This window comes from Phyllobates terribilis, unplaced genomic scaffold, assembly GCF_046119375.1.
Source record: "Phyllobates terribilis strain yellow unplaced genomic scaffold, ASM4611937v1 Scaffold_14__1_contigs__length_39327217, whole genome shotgun sequence".
Taxonomy (NCBI): Eukaryota; Metazoa; Chordata; class Amphibia; order Anura; family Dendrobatidae; genus Phyllobates; species Phyllobates terribilis.
In genome coordinates this window covers 25,950,577-25,976,379 of record NW_027362774.1, presented here as the reverse complement: position 1 = coordinate 25,976,379, position 25,803 = coordinate 25,950,577, and the positions used below count along the sequence as shown (strand labels likewise).

The 25,803-nt window shown below is 43.5% G+C and overlaps 1 protein-coding gene across 1 annotated transcript in view; it reads left to right on the top strand.

The window, feature by feature from the left end:
• Positions 1-25,803, top strand: part of CDH13 (cadherin 13) — a 1,051,953-nt gene that overhangs the window by 340,522 nt on the left and 685,628 nt on the right. The window contains exon 3 of the mRNA XM_073659781.1: positions 1,059-1,267. Coding sequence (XP_073515882.1) covers positions 1,059-1,267 — 209 coding nt within the window. The remainder of the gene's footprint in view (positions 1-1,058; positions 1,268-25,803) is intronic.

The window sequence follows — 25,803 nt, the reverse complement described above, 5'->3', positions numbered from 1 at the left end:
CCCATAACCTGCCTATTTTAGCTAGCCTTGCCAAACATCCAATGTGTAAGGTGGTGTCCTGACTCTCCTTCAACTGCAGATATTGGGAGAAAGAAGGATCAAGCAATTGGATTTCAACATGTCTGATACTTGTTTTCTTTATACCAGCAGATAAGCTGCCCAAAAAGGAGTCTAACTGCAAATTATTCCTCTCTCACTATTGAGAACATGTAGAACATGTATGCATATGTATGGGGGCATAGGAAGGTATAATTGTTGGCTAAATGGTCATTTGGGCAATAGCTATTTAAGGTGTAAAGCCACTTGGGTACCAGAGCTTGTAGGCGAGGGGGTGGACTTATGTTGGGTTCATGTGGAGTTGGCCGTTGAGTAAGAACTCACTTGAAAGAGGTGATCGTTAATTGGCAAGTTGACTTATGGGGTTTTATCCAGATGGGTATGAAAAACTGACCAACTATTTTGACACAGGTTCATATGGACAAGTAGTCATCTTAATAGGATGACTCTAAAACAAAACCTTAAGTTGGTACTCGAAGACTGTCGTTGAGAAATCTCGCTCTAGAGCCTTTCTGTAAGTTCATATTGAGGGTTTCAAATGGGAGGGGGACTGTGTTTTATGAGTTGGCACCATATACAACCCAACGTACTCTTACATTGACCTCGCAATTTTATGTTAAGTGTCCTTAATTGCCGTCAGAAGCCTTGAGATTTGATTATTAGATATTGGTCTGTTTAATTAGTGCAGGCACAATCCTTATGAGGAACAGATGGGATCAGATATGGATAAGTAAGTCTGGTAATTGCCGCTATAGAAATGCAAAGTATTAGAAGAGCTTAGATTTCGAGGTCTGTCTTCCATGGACAAACTAGGAATTAAAACGTAAGCTCCATCAAGTCTGTATTCTGCCTCTACCACTGAAATACCATATATGATTAGTAGGAATATTAGAATATGGGATTCATGATCTCCAATGCACAAAACGGATGCAGAGAATTGTGTAATTTCTGAACATAGCTGCAACATAAAACATAACATTTGTATTTTATTTTTTTTACAGTGCAGTTTGATGATTGTCAAGGTAATGAAGACGTGCAATATGAGGTTTCCAACCCTGATTTCAAAGTGGCACTTGATGGATCATTAATTGCTTTGAGAAATGTGACGGAGAACATCCGGGTTTTGTTCATCAATGCTCGTTCCCTTCACTCGGATGATATGGCAGAAGTCAAGATTCTGGGGAGGAAGGAAAGACACAACTCAATAAAGGTAAAAAGGACTGGGATATCTATGTGAACATCACTAATCAACCTCAGTATGAAGGTATGGGGTGGGTGGGATCCTGAGGTTTCCTTTTAGATGCTTCTTTGTTGGATTGGTTAGAGTATTTCTAGGGTGAGCAAGAAAGATGTTTTCTCAACGCGAAGTCTTCTAGTTTCTATGAGTGGAGAACGTTTGGACCAAACTGCATAGCTTGAATTCTGCAACCAAAATTGATAACCGGTTGCCCTTTGCAGTTCATGGAGGCATGCCATGATACTACTGTCGCTTGCTAGAACATTACCGCTGATATTTGCTACATCTGTAGCTTTCGAGCCTGATGAAGATCCCGTTCCAGGGTTGAAGCGTGTTGTAATAAATGCAACTATCACTTAATCTTGATATTTGAGCATCCTCTTGGGGCAACAGCGTTGCTTTTTTCACCTTGAAAGGACACCCAAACTGTGGACAGGTTTTGTGTTATTTTTGGGAAAAAAAAACAGCCATGCTTTTCTCATCTTAGAACTTTTGAAAAGATCTGATCTGGTGGATCATTATGTATTTGTCTGGGACTTCTACATCTATGGCCTATACTTAGGATAGGCAAAAGTCTAGAGCCATAGCCGTTAACATTGTGTCAACTGGCGCCTGCCGTCACCTATAAATGAAAGTTCAGTCATTACTTGCTCAGAACATCGTGACGTGACAATGTACGTGGCGAAAACTATTTTAGAATCGGGTGGAATATTTCTTAGACAATAATGTTTTTGTGGATCTCCAAGATGATTTTGAAGAAACAGTAGAGAACTTAGAAAATGTCCTTATTAACCTAAAATATATTATGTTTTACATTTTCTTAGCACTTCATTACATTTCCAGGAATTTGAGATTCTGAAGGTGATAACAAATATTACACCTTTTACATAGGTAAAGTAAAATGTATCCTCACCTCTGAGACTTTTCCTGTTCACACTATCGAAAGCTCCATCACATTCAATGGCAATAATGATGTAAATCACAATGGAATTTCAATGGATCCTAATTAATCCTGTAAGAACATGGCCTAGTTGGTTCGATTTTTTTTTCATTGCCAAATTGTAATGCTCAAATTTTTTCTATTTTTCTATCAATGGAGTTGCATAAGGGCATGTTTTTTCATGGGAAGAGTTGTAATTTTCAATGTCACCATTGCAAGAAACTTTTGGGTACTAAGATTGCAGGGCCTAATGAGTACTGAGATGGCAGGGCCTAATGGGTACTAAGATGGCAGGGCCTAATGAGTACTGAGATGGCAGGGCCTAATGGGTACTAAGATGGCAGGGCCTAATGAGAACTGAGATGGCAGGGCCTAATGGGTACTAAGATGGCAGGGCCTAATGGGTACTGAGATGGCAGGGCCTAATGGGCACTAAGATGGCAGGGCCTAATGGGCACTAAGATGGCAGGGCCTAATGGGCACTGAGATGGCAGGGCCCAATGGGCACTGAGATGGCAGGGCCTAATGGGCACTGAGATGGCAGGGCCTAATGGGTACTGAGATGGCAGGGCCTAATGAGTACTGAGATGGCAGGGCCTAATAGGTACTGAGATGGCAGGGCCTAATGGGTACTGAGATGGCAGGGCCTAATGAGTACTGAGATGGCAGGGCCTAATAGGTACTGAGATGGCAGGGCCTAATGGGTACTGAGATGGCAGGGCCTAATGGGTACTATGATGGCAAGGCCTAATGGGCACTAAGATGGCAGGGCCTAATGGGCACTAAGATGGCAGGGCCTAATGGGCACTGAGATGGCAGGGCCTAATGGGTACTGAGATGGCAGGGCCTAATGAGTACTGAGATGGCAGGGCCTAATGAGTGCTGAGATGGCAGGGCCTAATGGGTACTATGATGGCAGGGCCTAATGAGTACTGAGATGGCAGGGCCTAATGAGTATTGAGATGGCAGGGCCTAATGAGTGCTATGATGGCAGGGCCTAATGGGCACTGAGATGGCAGGCCTAATGGGCACTGAGATGGCAGGGCCTAATGAGTACTGAGATGGCAGGGCCTAATGGGTACTATGATGGCAGGGCCTAATGAGTACTGAGATGGCAGGGCCTAATGAGTACTGAGATGGCAGGGCCTAATGAGTGCTATGATGGCAGGGCCTAATGAGAACTGAGTTGGCAGGGCCTAATGGGTACTATGATGGCAGGGCCTAATGAGTACTGAGATGGCAGGGCCTAATGAGTACTCAGATGGCAGGGCCTAATGAGTACTGAGATGGCAGGTCTGATAAGTCTGGGGGTGATTGTTAGTAATTTATTGGCACCTCTTGATCATAATGTGGGGATCTGATAATAGAGTAATAAAAGGAGTTTGACATTGTCTGTAAACAACTCTCACATATGGTTAAGTCTTGAGTTCAGTGGTCCGGATTGGAGTAGTTTCTGATCCCGGCTGTTAGAGCGCAGTGATATCTGTATAGCACAGCTGGCAACCACAGGAGATGCATTCTGTAATATCATGTCCTAGTGATGGTACAGGAGCTAACCGCATAGTTCCCATGACGAAATAATCAATCATAGGGCTGGATATGGCTAGAATCATTGGTGTACATCGGGTATCACTGGGACGATCTGTTGTATGATAGATTTGCCACAGTTGGGATGGAAAAGGATCATAGAATTTCAGCTGTTGACTAGAGATGAGCGGTGTTCGACTAGAACTGTTCGCCAATCTCAAATTCGAGCTGTTTTGGGCGGTGTTCGAGTTGTTCGACGAACCCGAACGATTTGCAAAAAATTCGGCTGTTCGAGGTTATGTTCGATAACTGTTCGTGCACCAAAAGCGTGTCCTGCATGTCTGGCGCTATTTAGAGCACCAATCATGCAGGGATTGTCTGCCACTCACTGTAATGCCACAGCCATGGTGGTTGTGGCATTACAGTGATTGCCCAAATCGATGGGAACTGTGCTCACAGTGAAACATGAAAAGCCGGCAATTCAGCAGCGGCATACACCGGTACCCGACAATTTAGAACCGAAAGAATAGAGCTTCACACATAGATTAGATAGATAGAAACATGTCAGTCACATATATACGAAGTACAGTGAAAGTGCTGCTTACTGTACTTGTCATTTAGCGTAAAGGATTTATCAAAAAAAATAATAGTGTTTTCATGCACCGTCTCTTTAAGAAAGCCGGCCGGCAATTCAGCAGCGGTACCCGACAATTTAGAATAGAAGGAATAGAGCTTCACACATAGATTAGATAGATAGAAACATGTCAGTCACATATATATGAAGTACAGTGACAGTGTTGCTTACTGTACTTGTCATTTAGTGTAAAGGATTTATTAAAAAAAATAATAGTGTTTTCATGCACCGTCTCTTTAAGAAAGCCGGCCGGCAATTCAGCAGCGGTACCCGACAATTTATAACAGACAGAATAGAGCTTCACACATAGATTAGATAGATAGAAACATGTCAGTCACATATATATGAAGTACAGTGATAGTGTTGGTTACTGTACTTGTCATTTAGTATTAAAATAAAGGATTTATTATTAAAAAAATTGGCATGGGGTTCCCCTTAATTTTAGGCTCTAGCGGAGGTTAAGCAGACAGCTGGGGCAGATGTTTGAAGCCTGGGAAGGGGGTAATACCCACGGAGCTTCCCAGGCTACTAATATCAGCCCCCAGCTGAATACATAGCCTTTACTAGCTATTAAAATGGGGGACCCCCCCAAAAAAATGACGTGGGGTCCCCCCTAATTTAATAGCTAGCAAAGGCTAGGCAGATAGCTGGGGGCTGATATTAATAGCCCAGGAAGGGAGCCATGAATATTGGCCCCCTCCCAGGCTAGAAACACCAGCCGTCAGCCGCCCCAGAAATGGCGCATTCATAGGATGCGCCAATTCTGGCACTTAGCCTCGCTCTTCCACGCTGCCCTGGTGCGGTGGCAGGGGGTAATAGGGCTGGGGTTGATGTCAGCTTATAATGCCAGCTGACATCAAGCCCAGGTTAGTAATGGAGAGGCGTCTATAAGACACCCCCATTACTAACCCCATAGTCAAAGTTAAAAAAAAACACAAACACCCAGAATAAAGTCCTTTAATTGAAATAAAGACACAATTCTTTATTGTTCTAAATTAAACCATACTTACCGTCACGCCCATTCCAGCTGAAGCCAACGATCTCCTGTAATAAAAATAAAATAATAAAGCAACCTCATCCTTACCTTTCCATGGTTCCCACGACAGCTTCAGCTCTGCTACATCGAGATGACAGGCTGGACCGCAGCAGAACACTGCCATCCAGCCTGTCATCCCGCAGACACTGAGAAGAGCAGGCATGCTTGCGCTCCACATTGTCTCTCTGTGACGGCATAAAGATGAGCTGAGGTCATGTCCAATGAACTCGGCTCACCTCATGCACGTCACTGACAGCGTGGGAGAATTCTCACGCTGAAGCGCTGAGTGCAGGAGAATTTTCCCACGTTGTCAGTGAGGTGCATGAGGTGAGCCGAGTTCATTGGACATGAGCTCACCTCATGCACGTCACTGACAGCGTGGGAGAATTCTCCTGCACTCAGCACTTCAGCGTGAGAATTTTCCCACGCTGTCAGTGACGTGCATGAGGTGAGCCGAGTTCATTGGACATGACCTCGGCTCATCTGGATGCCGTCACAGCGAGACACTGAGGAGCGCAAGCATGCCTGCTCTTCTCAGTGTCTGCGGCATGACAGGCTGGATGGCAGCGTTCTGCTGCGGTCCAGCCTGTCATCTCGATGTAGCAGAGCTGAAGCTGTCGTGGGAACCATGGAAAGGTAAGGATGAGGTTGGTTTATTATTTTTCTTTTATTGCAGGAGATCGTTGGCTTCAGCTGGAATGGGCGTGATGGTAAGTATGGTTTAATTTAGAACAATAAAGAATTGTGTGTTTATTTCAATTAAAGGACTTTATTCTGGGTGTTGTGTTTTTTTTTAACTTTGACTATGGGGTTAGTAATGGGGGTGTCTTATAGACGCCTCTCCATTACTAACCTGGGCTTGATGTCAGCTGGCATTATAAGCTGACATCAACCCCAGCCCTATTACCCCCTGCCACCGCTACAGGGCAGCGTGGAAGAGCGAGGCTAAGTGCCAGAATTTGCGCATCCTATGAATGCGCCATTTCTGGGGCGGCTGACGGCTGGTGTTTCTAGCCTGGGAGGGGGCCAATATTCATGGCTCCCTTCCTGGGCTATTAATATCAGCCCCCAGCTGTCTGCCTAGCCTTTGCTAGCTATTAAATTAGGGGGGACCCTACGTCATTTTTTTGGGGGGGTCCCCCATTTTAATAGCTAGTAAAGGCTATGTATTCAGCTGGGGGCTGATATTAGTAGCCTGGGAAGCTCCGTGGGTATTACCCCCTTCCCAGGCTTCAAACATCTGCCCCAGCTGTCTGCTTCACCTCCGCTAGAGACTAAAATTAAGGGGAACCCCACGCCAATTTTTTTAATAATAAATCCTTTATTTTAATACTAAATGACAAGTACAGTAACCAACACTATCACTGTACTTCATATATATGTGACTGACATGTTTCTATCTATCTAATCTATGTGTGAAGCTCTATTCTGTCTGTTATAAATTGTCGGGTACAGATGCTGAATTGCCGGCCGGCTTTTTTAAAGAGACGGTGCATGAAAACACTATTATATTTTTTAATAAATCCTTTACACTAAATGACAAGTACAGTAAGCAACACTGTCACTGTACTTCATATATATGTGACTGACATGTTTCTATCTATCTAATCTATGTGTGAGGCTCTTTTCCTTCTTTTTTAAATTGTCGGGTACCGGTGTATGCCGCTGCTGAATTGCCGGCCGGCTTTTTTAAAGAAAGCGTCTTCTGAGCAGTTTGTCAGCTTTTGGACACCTTTGAAGGTGTTTTCTATGTGTTTCTATGTGTTTTTGTTTGCCTGCCATTGGTTTTAACGGTGTTCGACGGTGTTCTAAGGTGTTCGACGAACAGTTCGATGAACAGTTCCTCGAACATCCCGGTGTTCGACGAACCGAACCGAACCCGAACACTACGGGGGTGGCTCAACACTACTGTTGACCCTGAACTTAGACGACCATGATGAAATGTCGTCATCTGTGAGCTGCGGTAAAATTGCGACATTATCACGTCTCACACGTTACGTAAATGTTCTAGTGACTTTTGTGAGGATTCTAGAATGTTGAAATTCTTACGATTTATGGACGTTTGACTTTTAACTTGTAGGGAAACATTAAGATCTTGGTTAAGGCTCGATTAATGCTGCACTTGTACCTCAACCTGCTGGTCATCAACATTCACTGGTATCCATTTAGTCTTACAAACCTAAAATGTAGATTTTTTATTTTTAATTTTTCAATGCTGATGAAGTATTTTCTTTATGATCAGATTTAATTAGATTTATAAATGTTTCCCATGGTCTCTTATGTGATGGCTGATTCACCCGCCATGGACTCTGGAAGTTGTAAATTTATGTGCGGTGAATTTTCAGCCTCTTCCCTTTTGACATTTTAATCTCTAAAATACTAATTTTTCCTAGAGTCGCATTGTCTCCTCTGTATCATTTTATCATTTTATCTGCAGAAGCTTAAAACAATCCATGGAGTGAGTATTTAAATCATAAGGCTAAGAGATTATGTCCTGCGGAGTACAGAGCCGACAGTAACCAAGACTTGTAAGAATTTGTAATTCAGTCATCGTCTTGTTTCAACTAAGTCAAAGCTCTGGTCAACTGCAATTTTTTTAAAAAAATTTGTCTTATTCTAGAAAATTGCTCTGACAGGTAACATGGGATTTAAAGAATCCTGAAGAGCAATTTTTTTGGTTGAGAGTTTGTAAGGGAGTACGTTCCATCTTGTTGGTGTTGGGCACTCTTCCTTGGCCAAAGTATTTAGATTCACAGCTAAGCCCTCTTGCAACTAGTGAAGAAAAACCTAGAAATGGCTTAAGAGTTATTCCCAAAATATTAGGTTAACCCTTAGCTTACTAATTGCTGAAGGTCTGGCGTCTGAGACCCCCCACCGACTCCGAGAACCTGGCTCTGCAGACCCCTGACTTGACTGGAGGTGTGTATGCCCTCGGTTATTTCCAGTTCTTAGGTTTGAGAGACATGTACTTAGGACTGTTGAGACTTCTAGCAGTTGGACCCTCATCAACCACCAGTGAGTTATCCCCTACCCTATGTATATTTGATAACTTCATATTATGGGAATAACCCTTTAATATCAGTACATTAGGAGTTTAGTTATAGTACATTTGCCAAATTTTGTTGGTTGGCATTGCCAATGGATATTATTTTTTGGCAGCGACATTGTCGCTATGTAAATATTCTCCATCCCAGTCCCACCTAAATCCTGAGACCTTGGGGCACAAGAAACCATTTGTAATTGCTAAGTTCAAGGATGTTTTGCCAAGCCATTCTGGGTGCCCCTTTTTATTCGGAAGCTTACAATACAGTCCAGTAGCAAGTACAAGCTAAAGTGGGTGCAGAGTTACTGGTTACACCCAACTCAAAAGGCTTCTGTGCCAATACTATAAATGGCACAAGGTAGGTGGTGGGACCTGTTAAGGACTTGGCTTTGTTGCTTTGGACCTTTTTAGGTTCAGCCTCTGCAGTTCATGACCAAGCAGATTAAAATATGATGTGTATTTTTCAATTTTCTGCTGCGGAAAGAGGCAAATTTTTGCAGAAGACCTGCAAAATAATTATTACCATTCAATGCAGAAACCCCGTTCACATGCACTGGATATGGAGTTCACATTGGTTTTCTTGACAAACACATGCCAAGATACTCATGAGATAATCAGCCGCCATGTTGCTTTCCACCCATCCATGCCGGTAGCAGATGTAAAGAACGGTTGAGGAGAACTTTTATCAGCTTGATATCCGACTTATTCTTACAAATGATTTTTTCTTTTGTTTCTTTTAATTTTGTAAGCCACAGAGCGATACTTAGACATGGAATAATGTGATTTAAAGTCTGATCAGTGCAGATGCCACAGGGCATGTCGCGGCACCAAAGCCGGAACAAGACACATTAGGGTAGTTCATTATTACTGAGTGATAAGTCCTCGAAGAAAACAGTGTGAAACAAGAGGAGAAAATAAGATAATTCTACACATGACTCTACTGGATATACGTGTCGTGCAGTGTGTGAGCAGAAATCAATAAGTGGCATCCACCGGGCCTCTGGAGGCACTTGTGCACTCCAGATGGTAGTGGTTATCAACATGAAGTTTGGGGGCGCCTCGAGGTGGTGTGCCACCGTGCACTCGCTGTGTTGTGTACATATGCAAAAGACAAGAAGAGATGGAGGGCATCAACTTATAGGCAAAAAAGTATTGTACTTCACCTTATGCTCTATGGTTTAGTGTTTCACCTTAAAGGCGCTTTGTAAATGGTGCAAAAGACTCATATTTACTTTGACATAATGAAAATGTATGGGTCCCCATAAAATACTGGGGAATGGGTCCCCATCTTACTGACCGTAAACTATAGAAATGCAAATATGGTGAGTCGGATATTAGATCTTGTGCACAAAGGTGTTGTTGCTGGCTGGAGTTGGATACATGTGCTATGGTCGTGGTATCCGTCTTCTGGAAAAGCATGGGCTGTGACTGCAGATTATACAGGTGAAAGATACAAAAGCTGTGGGCCAACCAAAAGTTGGGAGACAATGGTGTGAAGACCTGGGGTCTTCCGTGGTTGTAATACTACTCAGACAACACAGGGTGAGGGATAAACAGTGTGGCAATACTTTATTGAACCACGAAACGGACAATAGAATATTAAACAGTCCCAATTAATACTCAAGATGGTACAACATTACTCATTCTCACCCTTCCGCTGGCCCGCCGAGAATAGAGCAGCTGTGACTTTGGGACTTCCAGGGCCAACTACCTCAACCAGTGGCCCTCCGCTTTTGGTGGGCCCCCACAGAGAGGAGGTATCGGCAAGCTTAGGAAGCTGACAGTCCATCGAGGTACAAGGCCAGGAGACCCGAGGGTCCCACCCTGGCCTCTCTGAGAGTTTCCATGGGGTCAGATTACCGGCTAGTCCCGATCTGTCTTCTCCGAAAGTCTCCATGGGTTCCAGGCGACTTCATCGTCCAAACCTGGTCTCCCCAAATGTATCCATGGGTTCTCTGATGGTCAATGGAGCCATTCCGTATCCTTCCAGTCAGGGCCATGTACCCTTAGGCCAGAATCATGTAGAATCCAAATCTGTGTTTCTCTGGATAAAGCCATGCTACCAAGCTACTCTCCTAAAGAGTGTGTCTGATCTTTGATTCTCTCTTTCAATTCTCACTGTTACAGAGGCATATGTCCCTTAAATAGTTACAATCGTCCTTTTAAGTACACATGCACGGATCAAGGATTAGGGAGGGTATTATTCCACACGGCTCAGTTCTCATTGTTTGTGCATTTAATCAATTTACATAGTTGGTATAGCAGGGGGCTCTTTAAATCATCATCTAGCTGGCTTTAGTGCAATATGTAATTAGCATATTAACAAACATTATTGGTTCCAAACCAAGAGAAGTCAATATTCAGTTTTATACACATAATAGTGTGTCCTTCTTGACCAGCCAAAGAAAACACATACATTCACAAGTCAGCACAAACACAATAGTGTATTTCTCTTGGCTTAATAAATCTAGACATCTGACATATTAAGATTAGAAGCTGTTTTATCACAAATGGGTATTGCCTCGTACAGGGGCAGTGGAACTATTGGCCCCAGGATGCAATCTTGTGGACTGAGGGCATTGCATTGTGACCATCTATCTGGAATTGTTGTAAGACCTTGGACGGAAGAAATGAAAATTGTTACATTGTTAACCTGCCTAGGTAATTATTACAACCCACAACCTCAAATCTTCACAGACCACAACAGTGCACCCTCCCCCCCATCCAAAAAATATCTTACTTTCTACTTGTGCTCTTTGAGTCTCATGAGCTCTTTGAGCTGGTCATCCATGTCTATGTATAGGGTCATTTTGGCTGCTGTCACATTTTGGTGCTGTCTCTGTTACATATGTTGATTTACCAGAATGAAGAGAATCACATTAGGCAGACTGTGCTGTGAGAAATTGGGAGCCTTGGAGCTTCAGATAAGATTTTTATTAGTACCAATGCATTTCGGTGCCGAAACGCATTGATACTAATAAAAACCTTATCTGAAGCTCCAATGCTCCTCAATTCCCACAGCGCAGCCTGCCTAATGTGATTCTTTCTACTCTGGTAAATATACATCTGGAAGATATCTCCTCCAGCCACGGGCAGCAGCAGATATTCATGCTTAAACAGGTGCCTTCACACAACACCACCAGGTGATCGCAACCTCCCCCTCAGTAGTTTTTTTTTTTATCGGTACTGCCCTTTTGTGTGCTCTTTTGCCCCTCTCTAGAGTTCTCCAAGGGATATGTTGATTGCCACAATGTGACTATCATTGTATTAAATACATGTTTCTCTCACTTAAAGGGTCACTTTTGGAGGGAATATGGCTTTCAGTTATGGTTAAAACAAATAGGTTAGAAACTCTTTATCTAGAGCATTGTGTCAAGATTTCTGCTGTCCTTCTACAGTTTGACCACTAGTGGCTGTTATCATTCACCTTAATAATTGTGCTGCAATTCCATTCCTTACCACTGGAGGCTGCTGCTGTGTTCTGTAATTGCCTTTTACTAAGGATGCAGATTCTAAACCCGTGGAATCCATTTTGTTTCCTGTTTGGGCCTACTCAAAGCTGCATGGATCTCTCACTCATTGCTTGAGTATTGTGTCTAGCTGTTTAGTCCAGTTCTAGTCTCCTGCTCCTGGACTGTCTTACCCAGACTGTTCTCACCTATCTACGGATTGTTTCCTACAACTCCTTTGCTGACACCAAGAACTTCTACTACCGCTTGCTGTTTCTGCTCGTGCTCCTTCAGCCACTGGGTTCCAGCAGTGCTACGCCATTACCGTAACACATTGTGACTCATAGAGTCTGTTATAGAATCACTGTTGGGGGGACTCGGGCATGTATGGGGTCGCTGTTCCCCTCTGAGTACTCTGTAGATGTCACTGTTATGGAAATGTCATTACTTTAACTTATCGCATCATTATTGGGAAGTAATGTCTGGAACTTAAGAGGAGAGTACCTGAAACATGAAGGAAAGGGAGACTACGTCTGACAGTTATGGGGGCACTATGTCACCACTGTGGCTATAAAATGGAAAATATGGGACATTTTCTACAATGTGTATATGCATAGGATTGGGGAATTAGTCTAGTTATACTAATTCATATTAGTGATGCATTACTCAACTGTTCCCGGCTCTATACAATAGCCCACATGTTGCCTTTTCGCAGTCACTTGTACGTGATCCTTTGCAGAACTGTTCCCTTTTATATCCCGTCTATCTATTGTCTCCATTGGATTTAAGGTTATGTGATTCATAAAGAACTCTGCCGTAGGATTCATGAGCTGCAGCTGGCTCTAACGTAATGGCTTATTGAAGTTTCCTACATTTTCATTCATGATTACTGCACATCTGGACCTGAAATGCTTTGCGTCAATGTGGCCCAGTAAAGGAACATCTCTCTAAGAACTTTCTGCAGTTATCAGGAGCAATAATAAACTTGTCACTGAGTGCTGAGTCTGTGGTGGAAAGACGCCCGTAGGGGACGGCGCTTGCTCACTTTGTGCTCATCTCCTCTTTTTTGCATCCGTTATTTGAGATGATTAGGTTTTTTTCTGCACGGTCCAGCTGTGTCGCGATCACTTGTGTGCTGTGAATACACGGCTCTCTCCAGGATTCCTCTACATTGTTGTTTCTGAAAGACGTAAATTTGCATGTTGGGTTTTCAGATCTGTAAATGGACTCTCCGTAGTGAGCAGGTAACTACTGGGATGTGCAAATCAAAAATTCCAATAAAGTCCAATTGCACAAACAGCTGCATTGGTTTCACTTGAATTTTGTTTTACTGCTAGAAAACTTTGGCCCCAATTCTTTTGTAATTTTATGATAAATCCTTTTTCATAGAAAAGATCAGGGTCACTTTCTCCCACAAGGTCAACTCACTCTTCTTCTGAAATTCTCCATACTCCTGGAGTGGGTCAATCCTTCTACTATCCACCTGAGAGCTTATTATCACGATTCCATCACTCATTATGTCCTTGGGACACTGTGATTGACAGCTCAGCCGCCCTTTGGATAGCAGGTGCATGTCTGCCTGTAAGTGACAGCTCAGCCGCCCTATGGATAGCAGGGGCATGTCGGGCTGTAAGTGACAGCTCAGCCCCCCTATGGATAGCAGGGGCTTGTTGGGCTGTAAGTGACAGCTCAGCTGCCTTATGGATAGCAGGGGAGTGTCGGGCTGTCAGTGCTGTGAGTGACAGCTCAGCCGCCCTATGGATAGCTGAGGGGTGTCGGGTTGTCAGTACTGTAAGTGACAGCTCAGCCGCCCTATGGAGAGCTGCGGCGGGTCAGGCTGTCAGTACTGTGAATAAGGGCCGGCGTCAGCACCCGGCGTACCCGGGCAAGTGCCGGGGCCCTGGAAAATCAGAGGGGCCCAGCCGCCCACTCACTGTCGGACCCACCCACCCACCCGCCCACTCACTGTCGGGGCCGGGCCCACTCACTGTCGGGGTCGGGCCCACACACCCACCCGCCCACTCACTGTCGGGGCCGGGCCCACACACCTACCCGCCCACTCACTGTCGGGGCTGGGCCCACACACCCACCCGCCCACTCACTGTCGGGGCCATGGCCGCATCTTCGGCACCTGTTCAGTGACGCAGGCGCTGCTTGATTGCCGGCACTCCCCCAGTCCCAGAAATGGCCGCGCGCTGTCAGGCTGTGTCTGCTAGTAATGACACGGCAGGGTCGGCACTGCACCTTTAATTTTGCTTGTGTGTCGTCCCTGCCGTGTCATTACTAGCAGACACAGTCGCACAGCGCGCAGCCATGTCTGGGGGAGTGCCATCAAACATCGTCGGAGCGGAGGTCCTGCACAGATGGGGGGGGAGCGGCCCGGACCCGACCACAAGTGGGCCCCTCTGATGGTCCAGGGGGCCCTGCACTGCCCCATACCTGAGGAGCTGCTGGACAGGACACTGGACCGGGGACAGGTGAGTGAGGCTTCCCCAATCCCCATATTAAAAATACTTGTAATGGGTCTGTGTGAGTGCATGTATGTGAATGTCAGTGTGTATGACTGTGTATATATATTTGTCTGTTTTATATATGTCTTTAAGAATTTGTGTAAAAATATGTGTTTGTCTGTATGTGTACATATCTGTGTACCGTGTGTGCGTGTCTGCGTACCGCGTGTGCGCGTGTCTGCGTACCGTGTGTGCGCGTGTCTGTGTACCGTGTGCGCGTGTCTGCGTACCGTGTGTGCGCGTGTCTGCGTACCGTGTGTGCGCGCCGTGTGTGCGCGTGTCTGCGTACCGTGTGTGCGCGCATGTCTGCGTACCGTGTGTGCGCGCATGTCTGCTTACCGTGTGTGCGCGCGCGTCTGCGTGCCGTGTGTGCGCGCGCGTCTGCGTACCGTGTGTGCGCGCGCGTCTGCGTACCGTGTGTGCGCGCGCGTCTGCGTACCGTGTGTGTGTGCGTGCGCATGTCTGCATATGTGAAGGATGAGGTGGCAGGCTGGGCCCTGTGTACTATATATATATATATATATATTTCTCTGCGGTATCTGTGCATCATGAATCGTGTATGTGTTAAAAGGGTCCACTGAGACTCTTTCGCCCGGGGCCCAGAAAAACCTGGAGCCGACCCTGCTGTGAGTGACAGCTCAGCCGCCCTATGGATAGCAGGGGCGTGTTGGGCTGTCAGTACTGTGAGTGACAGCTCAGCTACCTATGAATAGCAGGGATGTGTTGGGCTGTCAGTGTTGTGTTTCCTTCAGGTATTTTTCTTTCCAGATAATTGCCAGGATATTTACCTGGTAATGTCAGATCATTGCCAATTGTAGCTTCAGCTCAGTGGTGTGCTCACTCTGTGCTCTGATATTCTGATCTTTTATTGCCGGACCTTGGATTTGACTTTCGACTACCCGTTTGTATAACCCCTTTTGCCTTTGACATATTCTGACTTTAGTTACCAGACCCTGGACTTTGCCCCTGACTATCCATTTGTCTTATCCCTTTGACTTTGATGTACCTTCCTGACTTTTGACCTTGGACCTCTTGACCACTCCTTGAGCAGTGACTAGCATCACATTTATACTTGTTTCCATTCCCCTTCTTAAATTATGCCATCATCCCTTTTACTCACAACCCTGTCTTCACTAACTTCAATATGCTAGTGGACAGGTCACTTTCTCCAGCAAAGTCAACATCCTCTGCTGAAAATCAAAGCTAGGCTTTCCTCCACCCAGGGCAAAATTTCAGTTTGCAGTCCTAATCTTGTGTCAAAATACTATGACTAAGGAAGACTGGCTTGTTAGCCCCCACCCTGGACACAGAGCACCGCTCATACCTTATCGAAGAAGCCCCCGACTGCCATGTAGCTTACACAACTTCTTAAGCCTCTAACCTACCACTTGTCCCTATCCTCGTCTTACATAATGATACTGCCTCCATCATATGCAGTTCTCTCTTTGTTAACTTTATCACAAGTGGAAAAGTCACTGCCTCCAACAAGATCAGCAAACTCTCCTTCTGCTGCTGTTTATTATTTCCAAGCTGCTGGCTATAGAGAACTTTTTCCCTGCAAATCATCTAATATTATTATTCCTATGTCAAGTCTCAGATTGGGGGTCTGCACATGATATTTCCCCCAGGGGTCTCCACAGAGCTTGATCCAGTCCTCACCATTCCATACACATCTAGATATCCTGAAATTCATCACTAATGATTGTAACCTCATTTGAGTATGTACAACCATAAACGTCCTTTACATATTATATTTTATCCAATTACTCAGATACCCACAAGTGCCAGGGCTTTAATCCCTTATATACCAATCAGTAATATGAGGCAGCATCCAAAGATTTGCTATAAAAAAAATCAAATCAATCATAATAATTGCATTGCCAAGATCTCATTTATTGCTTAATCTTCTCATAAAAACTGATCAGATTAGTTTGGCAGGATCACTGTGTCGTAAAATCCATGCTGACTCTATTACCAGTTTATTTTATATAACATTTTATATTATATTAGTAAAATTCAAACACTTTTTACCCATTGCTATCCTACTTTCTATCTTTTTTTTTTCTTGGCTTCCTGCTTAGAAAATAAATACATCTAAGAAATTGAATTAGTAAACTTAACTCCCTGTTCACCCAGGGGTGAATGCCATTGAAAGGTCTTTTTTTTCCATTTTAATCCAACCCATTAAAATAACACATTTCTATCTTTTGATTTCCTTGAATTATTTCCTTTATAATACTATTTAAATTTTTTGGAAAAAAATCAAAAAGAACGAATGAAGCAAACTGTTTTCATTCCAAAGCACTTTAGTTGATTATTAAATTTATAGCACTGAGGTGTAGAAGAGGGGCTTATCCAATCGATGCAACACTATCGGCACACTTGGGGCATGTTAGACTCCAGAAACTCACTGTCAATGGTTGACCTTGAGAAGTCTTCAAGATAGAAGTTAATTTTTAAGGATTTCCCTTTCTTGACTTTCTTCTAGACCTCGCAGGTACCATCACACCACTCATGATGACCATGTTTTTCCAGGACTCTATATCCTTCCTAGAATGACTTTAACACGTACCTTCATAACTTCTCTATCAGAGAGAACATAAAGTCATTGAAACACGGCAGGAGCCCAGACGTTAGAGCATATGTGTGTGGGCTTGCAGCCTTCACATATTCCGCTTTCAAAGTCTAATTTTTTAATAAGCGGATTTACTTCCACTAATTTATATTTTACCGAGAAAATATAAAACCAATGTATAATCTGAGAGTGGTTCTATGCAGAAATAAATATATAGATATAATTCTGAATAGCTTTGTAGTTCATTATTAACCATATCCTGCCAGCACTATAGGTGCTGAAACTTTTATTCCCTCAATGTTCGGCATTCTTTTCCCCAGTCATTGTTTAATAGCTTGCCAGTCCTAAAACTGAAAGCATCCTTGAAATTACTAGTCCTCCATGACGTTATGACGTTGCGCCACATCATGGTATGCCAGTTGGGAAAGTTTGCGCTGACCTGCTTCAGCTGCACAAAGTACCCGTGAACCAATGTGGACACCGAGCCAGGGTCGAGCAAATCTTTTTGTTTAAACGCAGAACCGTAACTTCAGGCACCTTTTGTTGAAGAAACTTTTGGTGATTGACTTCAAGAGTAACTAAATGTTTATTTATTTAAAGGGCTTGTCCGGGACTTATATATTGATATCCTATACTTAGGAAAGGTCATTAATATCTAATTGGTGAGGGTGGAATACCCGGTACCCCTTTGTTACGCTACTGGCGTAGCACTGGTGGAATCCAGTGGCCGGAGGAGCATGAGCAAGAAAAGGCAGGCAGTAGTAGAAGTTCTTGTAAGTAGTATTAGGAGTTGTAGCAACAATCTGTAGAGAAGTGGGAACAGTCTGGGTAAGATAGTTCTCAGAACAAGGAGCTGGAGACTGAACTAGACTAAACAGCTAGACACAATACTCAAGCAGTGAGTGAGGGATCCATGTGGCTTTAAGTAGGCCCAAGCAGGAAGCAAGATGGATTCCACAGGTTCAGAATCTGCCATCTTAGTAAAGGGCAATTGCAGGACACAACAGCAGCCTCGAGTGGTAAGAGGTGAAATTGCAGCATAATATCAAGGTGAACAATAGCAGCCACTAGAGGTCAAACTGTAGAAGGACAAAAGGAATCCTGGCACCCTGCTGATCAGCTGTTCCCAGTGCTGACAGCAACCGGATGTGCACAACTCAGTCAACTGTATAGTGCAGATCCACTCCTATTTGAATTTGAGAACATCTGATTGGCAGGGGGTGCCAAACAGATATTGATGGCCTATCCTAAGGATAGGCCATCAATATAAAAGTCCCTGACAACCTTTTTAATTATCCTGCAAACATTGCAAAGTTATGATCTACTCCATTACATTATTTTCCTTTATTCTTTCACAAACACCATGTTCCAGTGCTACCCAGTTAAAGCTCCTTTAAAGACTCCTTTCAACTGATGCTCGGCAAGCTTTGTACACTGTTTTCAAAAGCAGAGTACAGGACTTCCCCTGTCTGAGCCTCTCTGTCCCCCATCCCTGTACTCTGACAGGGAAATTCCAATACTCTATCTGTGCAAGGATTTTCTTGAACAGCAGTTGAAAGGGTCTTCTAAAAGAGCAAAAAATGTCCTACTTTTACTGTGAATTTATATGCATATTTGTTTCTGGGAGGAATCCTTGGAGGAGGGAATTATTTAATTATTTTTCTACCTGGAATATCTACTACATTTGTCCTTCCATAAGGCTCAACCAAAGCAAACATAGTGATAGTTTTCATTTCCTGGAGCATCATATTGCTGCCGATGGCCCCTTGGCTTGACTCTTTAATTGTTAGGAGTTCCTGATTTATTTATATTTCACTGTAATAATAAAAAAAATGAAGCCGTGAACCAAATGACCGCTAAGCCGCTGTTATGATTACAAGGAAAGCAATCAGTCTTCCTGCACCTAGATAATTTTCCTGTTATATATGTAATTGCTGTATCCAAGATTCGTACAAGAGTCCTCGGTATTCAGGCGGCCCTTTCCCTCTTCCCATTACATTTCCAATCAAAGAACTTAATGCTTAATTTTATAGAGACAAATGCGATTTAAATAACCGCACTAAAGACACTGGAAAACAATAAATATTTCAGAAGGAGACATTCGCCCTGATTGGACTTTTAATGTTGGGTTGCAAATGTTGGAGCCTATTTGCCGGCCCTCTGGTATACGGCATATAGGGTGCAACCAGGGGAAATGTCAGCACTAAGCCGGGAAGATAAATTCTGTATATCCATACGGAGCGGACAACGATTCAGCATGCACATAAGTTTCGGTGGCAACTTAGCAATGCGCTAGATCTAAAGGTCCCATTTGCCATGGCTGGTGCCGACAACAACACGTGCCAAAAATAACCAATTAATTAATTATTAGATTTATTTATTTTTTTTAATAGTCAGGAAGGTGACTGCTATTATTTCCTTTATATGTTTTCATTTATTCTTTCATTTTTTTTTTGTTTTATGTAACTTTAACCCTTTCACCACAGTTTTTTAGTTTTTTTTTCCCCTTTCTTCCAAGAGCCATAACATTTTTAAAAAATTTTTTTCAGCCATATAGCCATATGAGGGCTTGTTTTTTTTTGCGGGACGAGTTGTACTATTTGAATTACACCACATTACTGCCACATAGAAAAATAAGGAAAAAAATTCCAAGTGCGGTGAAATTACAAAAAAAAAATGCAATTCGACAGTGTTTTTTTGGGTTTTTTATTTACCATGTTCAGTATATGGTAAAACTATTTGTTTTTTATTTAAAGGGGTTGTCCAGGACTTTTATATTGATATCCTATGTTTACAACAGGTCATCAATATCTATATAGTGTGTGTATACAGTATATATACACTGCTCAAAAAAATAAAGGGAACCCTCAAATAACACATCCTAGATCTGAATGAATGAATGAAATATTCTCATTGAATACTTTGTTCTGTACAAAGTTGAATGTGCTGACAACAAAACCACACAAAAATCATCAATGGAAATCACATTTATTAACCAATGGAGGCCTGGATTTGGAGTCACCCCCAAAATTAAAGTGGAAAAACATGCTACAGGCTGCTCCAACTTTGATGTAATGTCTTTAAAACAAGTCAAAATGAGGCTCAGTATTGTGTGTGGCCTCCACGTGCCTGTATGACCTCCCTACAACGCCTGGGCATGCTACTGATGAGGCTCAGTATTGTGCGTGGCCTCCACGTGCCTGTATGACCTCCCTACAACGCCTGGGCATGCTCCTGATGAGGCTCAGTATTGTGCGTGGCCTCCACGTGCCTGTATGACCTCCCTACAACGCCTGGGCATGCTCCTGATGAGGCTGCGGATGGTCTCCTGTGGGATCTCCTCCCCGACCTGGACTAAAGCATCCGCCAACTCCTGGACAGTCTGTGGTGCAACGTGACGTTGGTAGATGGAGCAAGACATGATGTCCCAGATGTGCTCAATCGGATTCAGGTCTGGGGAACGGGCGGGCCAGTCCATAGCTTCAATGCCTTCATCTTGCAGGAACTGCTGACACACTCCAGCCACATGAGGTCTGGCATTGTCCTGCATTAGGAGGAACCCAGGGCCAACCGCACCAGCATATGGTCTCACAAGGGGACTGAGGATCTCATCTCGGTACCTAATGGCAGTCAGGCTACCTCTGGCAAGCACATGGAGGGCTGTGCGGCCCTCCAAAGAAATGCCACCCCACACCATTACTGACCCACTGCCAAACCGGTCATGCTGAAGGATGTTGCGGGCAGCAGATCACTCTCCACGGCATCTCCAGACTCTGTCACGTCTGTCGCATGTGCTCTGTGTGAACCTGCTTTCATCTGTGAAGAGCACAGGGCGCCAGTGGCGACTTTGCCAATCCTGGTGTTCTGTGTCAAATGCCAAGCGTCCTGCACGGTCTTGGGCTGTGTGCACAACCCCCATCTGTGGACGTCGGGCCCTCATACCACCCTCATGGAGTCGGTTTCTAACCGTTTGTGCAGACACATGCACATTTGTGGTCTGCTGGAGGTCATTTTGCAGGGCTCTGGCAGTGCTCCTCCTGTTCGTTCCTCCTTGCACAAAGGCTGAGGTAGTGGTCCTGCTGCTGGGTTGTTGCTCTCCTACGGCCCCCTCCACGTCTCCTGGTATACTGGCCTGTCTCCTACTAGCACCTCCAGCCTCTGGACACTACACTAACAGACACAGCAAACCTTCTTGTCAGAGCGCGCATTGATGTGCCATCCTGGATGAACTGCACTACCTGAGCAACTTCTGTGGGTTGTAGAGTCCGTCTCATGCTACCACAAGTGTGAAAGCACAACCAACATTCAAAAGTGACCAAAACATCAGCCAGCAAGCATTGGTACTGAGATTTGGTCTGTGGTCCCCACCTGCAGAACCACTCCTTTATTGAGGGTGTGTTGATAATTGCCAATAATTTCCATCTATTGTCTATTCCATTTGCACAACAGCATGTGAAATTGATTGTCAATCAGTGTTGCTTCCTAAGTGGACAGTTTGATTTCACAGAAGTTTGATTTACTTGGAGTAATATTCTGTTTTTTAAGTGTTCCCTTTATTTTTTTGAGCCGTGTGCATATATATATTGTGTATATATATACAGTACAGACCAAAAGTTTGGACACACCTTCTCATTTAAAGATTTTTCTGTATTTTCATGACTATGAAAATTGTATATTCACACTGAAGGCATCAAAACTATGAATTAACACATGTGGAATTATATACTTAACAAAAAAGTGTGAAACAACTGAAAATATGTCTTATATTCTAGGTTCCTCAAAGTAGCCACCTTTTGCTTTGATGACTTCTTTGCATACTCTTGGCTTTCTCTTGATGAGCTTCAAGAGGTAGTCACCGGAAATGGTCTTCAAACAATCTTGAAGAAGTTCCCAGAGATGCTTAGCACTTGTTGGCCCTTTTGCCTTCACTCTGCGGTCCAGCTCACCCCAAACCATCTCGATTGGGTTCAGGTCTGGTGACTATGGAGGCCAGGTCAACTGGCGTAGCACTCCATCACTCTCCTTCTTGGTCAAATAGCCCTTGCACAGCCTGGAGGTGTATTTCGGGTCATTGTCCTGTTGAAAAATAAATGATGGTCCAACTAAACGCAAACCGGATGGAATAGCATGCCGCTGCAAGATGCTGCGGTAGCCATGCTGGTTCAATATGCCTTCAATTTTGAATAAATCCCCAACAGTGTCACCAGCAAAGCACCCCCACTCCATCACACCTCCTCCTCCATGCTTCACGGTGGGAACCCGGCATGTAGAGTCCATCCGTTCACCTTTTCTGTGTTGCACAAAGACACGGTGGTTGGAACAAAAGATCTCAAATTTGGACTCATCAGACCAAAGCACAGATTTCCACTGGTCTAATGTCCATTCCTTGTGTTCTTTAGCCCAAACAAGTCTCTTCTGCTTGTTGCCTGTCCTTAGCAATGGTTTCCTAGCAGCTATTTTACCATGAAGGCCTGCTACACAAAGTCTCCTCTTAACTGTTGTTGTAGAGATGTGTCTGCTGCTAGAACTTTGTGTGGCATTGACCTGGTCTCTAATCTGAGCTGCTGTTAACCTGCGATTTCTGAGGCTGGTGACTCGGATAAACTTATCCTCAGAAGCAGAGGTGACTCTTGGTCTTCCTTTCCTTGGGCGGTCCTCATGTGAGCCAGTTTCTTTGTAGCGCTTGATGGTTTTTGCAACTGCACTTACTGACACTTTCAAAGTTTGCCCAATTTTTCGGACTGACTGACCTTCATTTCTTAAAGTAATGATGGCCACTCGTTTTTCTTTACTTAACTGCTTTTTTCTTGCCATAATACAAATTCTAACAGTCTATTCAGTAGGACTATCAGCTGTGTATCCACCAGACTTCTGCACAACACAACTGATGGTCCTAACTCCATTTATAAGGCAAGAAATCCCACTTATTAAACCTGACAGGGCACACCTGTGAAGTGAAAACCATTTCCGGTGACTACTTCTTGAAGCTCATCAAGAGAATGCCAAGAGTGTGCAAAGCAGTCATCAAAGCAAAAGGTGGCTACTTTGAAGAACCTAGAATATAAGACATATTTTCAGTTGCTTCACACTTTTTTGTTAAGTATATAATTCCACATGTGTTAATTCATAGTTTTGATGCCTTCAGTGTGAATGTACAATTTTTATAGTCATGAAAATACATAAAAATCTTTAAATGAGAAGGTGTGTCCAAACTTTTGGTCTGTACTGTGTATATTACCTATTATTATAAATACATTATTTTATTATAGAACACTTATAGTCTAAAAATTATAGATCTAATTTTAAAAAATTATATATTGTGTATTATAAATTAAGGTCTAAAAATTATATAGATAATTTTTAGACCTTGACTTTTATATAATAAAATGCTATATTTGAAAATATTATTGTTATTATTCTATTATGTTTATCTCATTATTATTTTATTCTAATTTGTATTATAATTTATTATTATGTTATTCATGTTTAATAACAATCATAATTTATATTATTATTTTATTATATTTTACTTTTATATAGTTCATTTAACTTATGAGATAGCAACAACAGTGACAGTAATAATTTGTTCCTATTGATTTTATCAAATGCTTACCGGTAATTATATTACTTTATGTAATTCTTATAACTTTTTATTGGTGTTACCAATTGTTTTCCCAGAAACCAACAAAATGTGCAAAAAGTTTAATTACATTTAAATTAAAATTACATTTAAAATTTACTTTTTTTCCTCCATGCACCAGGCTTTTTTTAATTGGTGCTTAGACAAACTAAACAGTTACTTACTTTAACTATAGTTAAAAATAAAAACAGTGTGCTGTATGTGTGATAACCGGCATGCTGCCTGAGGAAATGCTTAATTGAAAAACCATTATAGTTGTCCTTAACATAAAAAGACTTTTAATTAATCCCCTGGCTGCTGGAAGCGTCTGTGAAATTCGCTGCTGCCTATCCTCTTTGGGTTAAACCATTTTTTTAAGGTGCAACATGAATCTATAGAGGCACAGCGCTTAGCAGATGCTTGTTCTTGGTTGGTGTAAACAAGGTTGGCACAAAGATATTGAAAAAGTTAACCCTTATTGGACATTAATGTGGACTTCCGCGAATCCTTGAGCGCCCTGTTGCTCCATTTGAAGCTTCATTCTCCCTTTTAACCGGACCCTTAGTCTTAACTCATTTCTCCTTAATGGGGTTGTACAGTGAAAACAAGTAATTACCTATCTGAATGACAAGTGATAACTTATTTATTGGGTGGGGTCTGACCGCTGGGACCTCCACTGATTGGCAGAACAGGATTTTCTTTTATCCCCGATGGGGCACTTTTATCCCTGTTAGAATGTGCATGCCCGACCGCAGCTACATTTATCCTTGAATAGACAAAGTCAAGTGCAGCACTCGACAGTGCCATGAACGAATGGAGCAGCAGTCGAGCGCTGCACATTGCAGCTCCAGTCTAACCCGAAAAGAACTTCCCTGTTATGCCAGATGGTGCAGGTCCAAGCAGTCTGACCATCTCTGATCAAAAAGTTGCTTGTCACCTATTGTGAAGGAACGGCACCAGGGGGGCCCCCCAGATTCCCGCTATTGCCGCTTCTTGTGGTGGATCCACACCCAGCCACTCACCTGACGTCACACTACGCAAGACGGAGCACATGATAAGGATCTACCCTTTGCACCAATGTGACATTCCGCACCTCCCTTAAGGACGCGTAAGGTCAGATTGGTACAGTTATACACCGTCACCTCCTGTCCACACCACATGGGTACAGAGAGGCACCAGGCAGTGAGAAAAGGTGGTCCACACAGACACTGATGTGGCCCCACACTCAGTCACGCCCCTGACAGGCTGAGAGGCTCTTTCACTACTTCAGTGAAGCCGAGCCTGGTCGACCTGGATAGGGCTGCCACCAGTTCCCATTTGATGTAACAGACTTATATCGGGCTAGAAACCAGCCCAGTAGCGCGCTCGTTGGCCCGAACAACAGACGTAGGGTTCGGGGGTCAAGATAAAAAAAACAGCCCAAGATGAAATTATATATTTAATTGCCATAAGGGCTCACTAAACAATCTACTATGTACATCAGAGTTATACATATACAGTGATCAGAGTTACAAATACAAAAGCATGGTACATCAAGCTAAGCAGATCTTAAAGTCAGTTGCCAGTTTAGATGGAAAACCTGGCTCGGGGGATGGGCGGCAATATGGAGGAGGTTGAGGGCCCTGCTTGGTTAGTGGACTTCTCCCACATGTCTTTATGTCATGAGCTCCCCCAGGAAAAGACAGTGGGGAGGAGACCTGCAGGAGTTTTTAAACTCTCTGGACTATTCCCCTTACTCAAGCCCGAGTCTCTGCCCCTGTTCCCTCTTAGCTAAGAGAATCCAAAACTAAAAGGGCTATACCTCCTTACTGGATGGTCCCAGGGAACTGGTTCTGGTGTCAACGGACCCAGCCGGGCCCTGCTACGAGTGGAGACCAAACACAGCAGCTCGAGGGGCTTCTGAAAGGCTGTACTACATATCTCCCTACTCTTGCTAGCTGGGCGGTGGAGAAAAGGCTTCCAGTTTCCAAAAATATATCTTGTGTATCACTTGGATATATCATTTTCCCATAAATACTGTTGAATTATGTTTCTTGAACAAAGAGAGCACATGGCCATCCTGTTCAACTCACAGCTGCTGGGAGGAATCTCACTCTTGCTTCTCAACCCCCCTCCCCTCTGCTTGAGCTGCAGTGGTGTCGGATTTACATATGTAGAGCTCTGTAAACACCCCCCT